This window comes from Nicotiana sylvestris, chromosome 12, assembly GCF_000393655.2.
Source record: "Nicotiana sylvestris chromosome 12, ASM39365v2, whole genome shotgun sequence".
In the NCBI taxonomy this organism is placed as follows: domain Eukaryota; kingdom Viridiplantae; phylum Streptophyta; class Magnoliopsida; order Solanales; family Solanaceae; genus Nicotiana; species Nicotiana sylvestris.
Genome location: NC_091068.1, coordinates 35,559,457 through 35,568,269, shown reverse-complemented (window position 1 = coordinate 35,568,269; position 8,813 = coordinate 35,559,457). Strand labels below are relative to the sequence as shown.

General features: G+C 38.3%; 1 protein-coding gene across 1 annotated transcript; it reads left to right on the top strand.

The window, feature by feature from the left end:
* The first annotated feature begins 455 nt into the window (after positions 1–455).
* LOC104212270 (formin-like protein 1) lies at positions 456–4,509 on the top strand. Its single transcript, XM_009761489.2, has 4 exons — positions 456–1,824; positions 1,901–2,100; positions 2,903–3,147; positions 3,626–4,509. The coding sequence occupies exons 1-4, from the start codon at positions 515–517 to the stop codon at positions 4,313–4,315; spliced, it is 2,445 nt and encodes an 814-aa protein (XP_009759791.1). The 5' UTR covers positions 456–514; the 3' UTR covers positions 4,316–4,509.
* Positions 4,510–8,813: the final 4,304 nt, after the last annotated feature.

The window sequence follows — 8,813 nt, the reverse complement described above, 5'->3', positions numbered from 1 at the left end:
AAATTATACTATATAAATAGGATAAATATGATTTTTTGGTTATATTGAAATGTTAAATCTCCTTGACATGAAAAAAATTCAAGTACTATAGTGAAGGGGGTTCTAAAGTTGCTTTAAGACAGGTTTAAATCCCAAGTGTGGCTCCTAAAAGTTTTTTGAATCCCTTGTGTAAATTTTTGGTTCCACCATTATGTATATACGCACACATGTATTTGTGCCTGAGCACGTGAAAAATATTAGGACAAATTTAAGTTTTAAACTCCTATTTTTAAAAACTCAAAACTTAAAGTTATTACGTTTACACCTCTATTTCCCTGCACTTACTAGTTACCACTCTTCAAAGACCATAGCATTTACACCTCTCAATCTCATCCAACTCCTTATTACCCCCAGTGTCTATGTAATTAATATAATGTCCCCACTGTTATCAAAGTGCCTATCTTAGCTTTATTCTGTTTGATAGTTTTAAGTGACAGTACAATGAGATTTTTTCAGTCACAATTCACAACTGACAATGCGCTCTTCACTATTCAGCCTCATTCTAATCTTCACCTTCTTCCTTTTCACCTTCTCTACTACTGCCACTGCCACTACTATCCACTACCATCGCCGGCTTCTCCACCAACCGCTTTTCCCCTTTCATCGTCCTCTCGCGCCAACTTCAATTCCATCCATTAACACTAAACCTCCATTTCCTTCTCCTCAGTTTGATTATCCATATTTCACGCCTTTTCCTCCTCCTCCAATAACTTCTAAAGATCTTGCCACTTTCCCTGCTAACATTTCCTCTCTCATTCTACCACACTCCTCGCGTTCCTCTAAAAGTTCCATCACCAGCAAATTCATTGCCATTCTCGTCTCTGTCTCACTCCTCTCTGTTGCATTCGTCACTGCTTTTGTCCTCTTTTTCTTCCTTCATCGCCACCCTCACCGCGAAGACAAAAGCTATGATCACGAGAGAAGTGATAGTCGTCGCCTTGTTTCACCTAATGCAACCCCCTCTCATGTAGAATTTGGCAGTACACATTATCTTTACACACTTGAGAATTCTAGAAAAATCAATGAAGATGGTGCTCAATCTTCCACAGCAACAAATGACTGTGTTACACTACACTTCCAAATGTTAAGATCACCAGAACTCCACCCTCTCCCTCCATTGCCACGTCAAAATTTCAAACAAAATCATAAAAATGCTGATTCGGCAGGATCACCTGAATATGCCGAGGAGCAAGAATTCTTCTCCCCCGGAGGATCATCTGGGGATATATGTAGTTCCAATTTCTTTGAAAAGAGTCCCTATGCATATTTTGAAGGTTATTTCCATAACCTGAATGCATATCCGAATTCCAATTCTTCAAATGATTCATTATCCTATAGTCCTTCTGGAAAATCGAATTTGAGGTTTATTCTTCCACCAGTGGAACAAGGATCATTGTCATCGTCTTCGTTATCTTCTGGCAGTACTCGAATCTCCCCTCCTTGTGTTTCAAATTTCTCAGTCCAAATTCCAGAGTCTTCTATGAGGAAATTCAGCAATTCAGGGAGGTATGTATCGATAAAACTGCCACCTCCACCACCACTACCACCTAGGCCAAGGTTCTGTGAAGGTTCAACAGTCACAGAACCTCTAGTAGTCGAAAATTGTGAGCGATCAGTGCCAGTTTTAATCAAGAAAGCTACTGGAAATTCTGAAAGTTCAGAAGCTGTTGAAAGGAGGAATGAAGAAAATATGAAGCCAAAGCTCAAGCCTTTGCATTGGGATAAAGTCAGGGCCAGTTCAGATAGAGCAATGGTTTGGGATCAACTGAATTCTAGCACTTTCCAGTAAGATTTACATCATTCGAAGTACTTAATCCGAGCTATATACTTGCCTAATTTTGAAGTGTGGTTGTGGTTGTAGGTTAAATGAGGAAATGATTCAAACATTATTCACTGTAAATTCTTCAAATTTGAATTCAAAAGATGTCGTAAGGCGCCCAATGATCCCAGTAATGAATCAAGAGAATCAGGTGCTTGATTTGAAGAAGTCTCAGAATATTGCAATTTTGTTGAGGGCAATTCAGATCACTAGTGATGAAGTTTGTGAAGCACTTTTAGAAGGTAAATAAATAGATTTTTGCTTTTAGACATACTCAGAAATGTTCCCAAATTAGTAATTTGAGACGCCTTTTGTATTGCACTTAATCAGATAGCTTATTCAGATTATGATAACTTGTTAATGAAATGAAAATCCAAGCCTTTTTATGGTATTTTCCCAGAAGGAAGGAACATGATTTTGTGGTCCTATATTCTGCCTTTGGTGGTTTCACATTCTAGTTTTTAAATGAAGGAAAAGCAAATTTGGCATTATAACGTGGTGACATTTAATTCTGGTTCTATCAAGTGATGTGGCCATCATTCATGTATTGAGACACAGCTACTATTTCATTGGGATGTCACTTTCAAGTTTATGAATGAACTTTGATGTTCATCTGATCTGGTTCTACATCTTTACTTATAATAAAAAGAAAATTATTATAAAAACATGTGACCGCGCACCATGCAATACGCCACAGGTGCATTAGTGCACGGACATAGGCACATGGTGCATGGTGCACAGGCAATGGTGCAGTGTCAATGACACAAACGACCTTGAAAAGAGCAGGTCTTGAACTTTTGACTTTTGGGATAGGCCATCTGGCCAATGGGCAAAACTTGACTTTTGACCTTGAAGGTTTGCCCGTTGATCAGGTGACCTGCCCCGAAGATCAAAAATTCAAGACCACCCCTTATTTCTTCCATTTCTGACAGGTGCACCGCTGCAACATGCGTGTGCATTTCCATATGTAATGATCTTTAAATTAAGTGGATTTTGCATTAGGGAACTACTTATGAATCTTCTTTGTAATAAAACAAAAACCAGGTGACGCAGACACACTGGGAGCGGAGCTACTGGAGAGTCTAATAAAGATGGCTCCTACAAAAGAAGAAGAGCGGAAGCTGAAGGTTTTCAAAGATGAATCATCATTCAAACTAGGCCCTGCTGAGAAATTTCTCAAGGGAGTTCTTGATATACCTTTTGCATTCAAGAGGGTGGATGCAATGCTTTACATGTGTTGTTTTGATTCAGACTTTGAATACCTTAGGACATCATTTCAGACGCTAGAGGTATGGGATTGCTTTTGCCATTATTCCTGTATGTAAATGCAGCAATTCTGCTGATATGATGTGTGCATTGGCACACAAGTCTAGTTATCAACAGATTGGTATCTCAAATCTTTCATTCAACTTTTATATATCTGTCCCATTACTATCTGAAGTAACTAAAGTCTAAAAGTTTGACAATGGTTCATAGACATGGCCATTCTAGTAGGGGCGGATGTAGCATATGAATATTGGGTTCATCTGAACCCGGTACTTTCAACGTCGAGCGTAAATTTATGTGTAAAAATTGATTAAAATTACAATGAATAGTAGATATGAACCCATAAAGTTTAAATCCTGGATGCGTCTGCATTCTAGACCTCATTTAAGCCAAAGCAAAGATGATAAAAGCTGATCATATAACCTTGGAATCCAATTTATGCAGTTAAAAACACCATTCCCTAAAAGCCTTTTATCTCTAACATTCAATGTGCCATTGCAGACTGCATGTGAAGAACTAAGGAATAGTAGGATATTCTTAAAGCTTCTAGAAGCTGTACTCAGAACTGGTAACCGCATGAACGTTGGAACGAACAGAGGAGATGCTCGTGCCTTCAAGCTCGACACGCTTCTTAAGCTTGTAGATATTAAAGGTGCTGATGGGAAGACAACCCTTTTGCATTTTGTTCTTCATGAAACTATTCGAGCAGAAGGTTCTCATCTTTCTGTTGCTGATCTAAATCCAAATGTTGAAAAGAATCAGCAATCTGTCGTTTGCGATAAGGCTGAGTTTAAAAAAAATTTCCTTGAGGTTTTTTCTGGCTTGAGCCATGAGCTTGCCAATGTGAAGAAAGCAGCTGTTATGGAGACTGATATTCTTAGCAATGAAGTTGCAAAACTAGCAACTGGAGTTACAAAAATTACTGATGTCCTAAAGCTGAATGAAGAGTTGGTTTTGAGTGAAAGTAGCAGAAAGTTTTTCGAGTCGATGAATGGATATTTGAAGAAGGCACAGGAAGAAATTATCAATATACAAGCTCAAGAGGATGTTGCTTTATCCATGGTAAAGGAGCTAACAGAATATTTCTATGGTGATTCGGCCAAGGAAGAAGCTCGACCGATTAGGATATTTATGGTAGTTAGGGACTTCCTCTCTATCCTTGATCAAGTGTGCAAAGATTTGAGCAAATAACACAGAGAACATTGCTAGTAAATACTGGCCTTTCCATTGCTAGATGGTCAAAGCAATTAGATATGCCTGTTTGATGTCCCTTGTGGATTTTCTTCTTCTATTTTGTACTTTATATATCATATCCAGGTAAATCCTCATCCGTGTATGTATTTTTATGTGTTATACTGAGAAAGTGGAAGAATATCATTGATTAACATTATGATGTTATAGTTTATGGATGGTTGAAGTTAGTGTTGATTTTGGCAAATCCCACATCGGTGGGTTAGCCATTTGGTAGGGATATTTTTCCTATAAAAGGAGGCCTAATGTTTAGGATTTAAACACACCTCTCATTTGTCTTCTTATCTTCTTAAGACATTTGTATCTTCTCTCTTTAGTATTATTTCACTTGTATTTTTGGAGTGTAATAAAATATTGGTTGTGTCCGAGGAGTAGGCAAAATTAGCCGAACCTTGTAAATTCTGGTGTTCCTTTTATTGTTCCTTTATTGTCTTATTTATTATTTGGTGGCTGTCATAATTTTTGGTATAGTAGTTGTGACTTATTTACACTATATACATTTGGCTTCCACAACAATTGGTATCAGAGCCAAGGTACTGTCTAAGTATGCTCTGTGGTTGCAGCATAGTCTGATCTTCCACATCAGAAAAGATTTATTTTGGAAACTGAGTCAAGGTTGTGTCTGAGTATGCTCTGTGGTTGCAGCTTAGTCTGATCTTCTACATCAGAAAGGAAATAATCTTGATTTGTGTCGTCAGCTATTAAATAATATTTGTGTCAAATATGAGAGACAATAAACAAGAAGAATCTACATCAAGTGTCAACAATACGTCATCATTGGCATCTTCGCTTATGACAAGAATTGTGTCAAATGCGAAATTTGCGGTAGAAATTTTTGACGGGTCCGAGCATTTTGGGATGTGGCAAGGCGAGGTTCTAGATGTCCTTTTTCAACAAGGGATAGATCTTGCCATTGAAGAAAAGAGACCAGATGTTATTGGAGAAGAAGATTGGAAAATTATCAACCGTGTTGCTTGCGGTACCATTCGATCCTACCTTGCTAGAGAGCAGAAATATCCATACACAAAGAAAACTTCTGCAAGTAAATTATGGAAAGCACTGGAGGATAAATTTTTGAAGAAAACAGTCAAAATAAATTGTACATGAAGAAGAGACTGTTTCACTTCACCTATGTTCCTGGTACCACGATGAATGAACATATCACTAGTTTCAATAAGTTGGTCACAGATTTGCAAAATATGGATACAACTTATGATGATGGTGACTTGGCCTTGATGTTGTTGGCGTCACTTCCTTATGAGTACGAACACCTTGAAACTACTCTACTCCATGGAAATGACGAACTCAGAGAAGTTTGTTCGGCTTTGTACAGCTATGAACAAAGAAAGCGAGAAAAACAGAAGGGCGGAGAAGGAGAAGCACTATTTATGAGGGGTCGTCCTCAAAATCAAACGAGGACAAAGAAGGGAAGATCCAAGTCAAGATCCAAACCCAGCAAAGATGAATGTGCCTTTTGTCGAGAAAAGGGGCACTGGAACAAAGACTGTCCGAAGTTGAAGAATAAAGCCAAACATAACAATGGAAAGACCATTATGGATTTAAATGTAACTGATTGTGATGATTAAAACTTCTCATTAGTTACAACAGAGTCATCAACATCATCATACATATGGTTGATGGACTCGGCTTGTAGCTATCATATGTGTCCCAACAGGGACTGGTTCGTGGATTTTCAAAAGGGAAAATATGGAGTCATCCACACAGCGGACAACAACCCTCTTACCTCATATGGAATTGGTTCAATACGATTAAGGAACCATGATGGAATGATCAGAACATTAACAGATGTTCGATATGTACCGGATTTGAAGAAGAATCTCATCTCTGTAGGAGCCCTCAAATCAAAAGGGTTCAAAATCATTGCATAAAATGGAGTGATGAGAGTATGCTCCGGTGCACTAGTGGTAATGAAGGCTAATCGGAAGAATAATAATATGTACCGCTATCATGGCAGTACAGTTATTGGGACAGCGACAGTGACATCCAGTGATGACAAAGAGGCAGAAGCAACCAAACTATGGCACATGCGCTTCAGACATGCTGGAGGAAAATCCTTGAAAACTCTATCAGATCAAGGATTGTTAAAAGGACTAAAGGCTTGCAATTTGGAGTTTTGTGAGCATTGTGTCAAAGGGAAACAGACAAGGGTTACATTTGGTACAACATTCCATAATACTAAAGGCATTTTGGATTATGTACACTCTGATGTTTGGGGTCCTTCCAAAACACCTTCATTAGGTGGGAAACACTATTTTGTAACCTTTGTTGATGATTTTTCCCGAAGAGTGTGGGTGTATACAATGAAGAGCAAAGATGAAGTGTTGAGAATTTTTCTCAAATAGAAGACGATGGTGGAGAATCAAACAGGCAAGAGGATTAAGTGTATTCGCACAGACAATGAAGGTGAATACAAAAATGATCATTTCAATAAGGTCTGTGAAAATGATGGCATCGTCTGATACTTCACTGTCAGACATACACCACAACAGAATGGAGTGGCAGAACGTATGAACCGGACCTTGTTGAAGAAGGTACGGTGTATGTTGTCCAATGCTGGCTTGGGCAAAGAATTTTGGGCTGAGGCAATTACATATGCATGCCACCTCATCAATCGCTTATCATCTGTTGTTGTTGATGGCAAGACACCATTTGAAAAATGGTATGGAAAGCCTGCTGTAGATTATGTCTCTTTGCACGTGTTTGGCTCAACTGTATATTATCATGTGACAGAGTCAAAATTGGATCCAAGGGCAAAGAAGGCTATTTTTATGGGAATTACTTCTGGAGTCAAATGATATCGCTTATGGTGTCCTATGACAAAGAAAGTAATATTCAGCAGGGATGTTACCTTTGATGAATCTGCTATGGTAAATAAGGTAACAGAAGATACCAAAAAAAATGAAGATGCTTCTAAGTAGGTGGAGTTTGAGGGAAAATTTATTTTTCCTACACAAGAAGCAGAGGAGGAAACAAATGAAGATTATCCTCTGGAGGAGTTCCAGTAGAGGAGATTCCAACTCAGTAACCTCAACAACAACTTGAATCAATAACAACAAGCAGGCCAAAAAGGAAAATAACGAAACCTGTTCGTCTCATAGAGACAGTTGCTTGTGCAACCTCAATTGTAGCTGATGATGTTCCTACCACTTATAAAAATGCAGTCCAAAGTTCAGAAGAATATAAGTGGAGGATTGCCATGAATGATGAAATACAGTCCCTTCATCAGAATCATACATGGAGATTGGCCAATCTCCCAAAGGGAAAGAAAGCAATTGGGTGCAAATGGGTATTTGCAAAGAAGGAAGGATTTCCTAACCAAGTAGATGTTCGCTACAAAGCAAGATTGGTGGCCAAAGGATATGCTCAAAAGGAGGGAATTGATTATAATGAAGTGTTTTCTCCAGTTGTAAAACATTCCTCCATTAGAATTATGTTGGCTTTGGTAGCACAGTTGGATTTGGAACTAGTTCATATGGATGTAAAAACTGCGTTTTTACATGGAATCTTGGAGGAGGAAATCTACATGACTCAGCCAGAAGGATTCAAAGTTGTTGGAAAAGAAAATATGATGTGCAAACTTGAAAAATCGTTGTACGGATTGAAACAATCTTCTAGACAATGGTACAAACGATTTGACGAGTTTATGTTACGGCAAGGGTACAAGAGAAGCAAATACGATCATTGTGTATATTTGCACAAGCTTAAAGATGGTTCCTTTGTGTATCTTCTCCTATATGTTGATGATATGTTGATAGCTTCCAAGAATTTGGAAGAAATTGATAAGTTGAAGATTCAACTGAAGAAGGAGTTCGAGATGAATGATCTGGGTGAGGCAAAGAAAATTCTTGGCATGGAGATAATAAGAGATAGACGTTCAAAGAAACTCTGTTTATCTCAGAAGAATATTTGAAAAGAATACTACAGCGTTTTGGCATAGATGAAAAGACTAAGCCAGTTAGTACTCTACTTACTCCCAATTTTAAGCTTAGTATTACTATGTCGCCAAAAGATGAAGCTGAACGAGAGTATATGTCAAATGTACCATACACAAATATTGTTGGTAGCTTGATGTATGCAATGGTCTGTACGAGACATGACATTTCACAAGCTGTTGGAGTTATTAACAGATATATGTATAATCCAGGAAAGGAGCATTGACAAGCTGTGAAGTGGATTCTACGGTATATTCATAATACTGTAGATGTTGGGTTAGTTTTTGAGCAGGAATGCAATCAGTCTGTAATTGGATATTGTGACTCAGATTTTGCGGGTGATCTGGACAAACGAAGATCAACTACTGGTTATGTGTTTACTTTTGCAAAGACACCAGTTAGTTGGAAGTCTACTTTGCAGTCAACAGTTGCTTTGTCTACAACAGAGGCAGAGTACATGGCTATTACAGAGGCTGTAAAGGAGG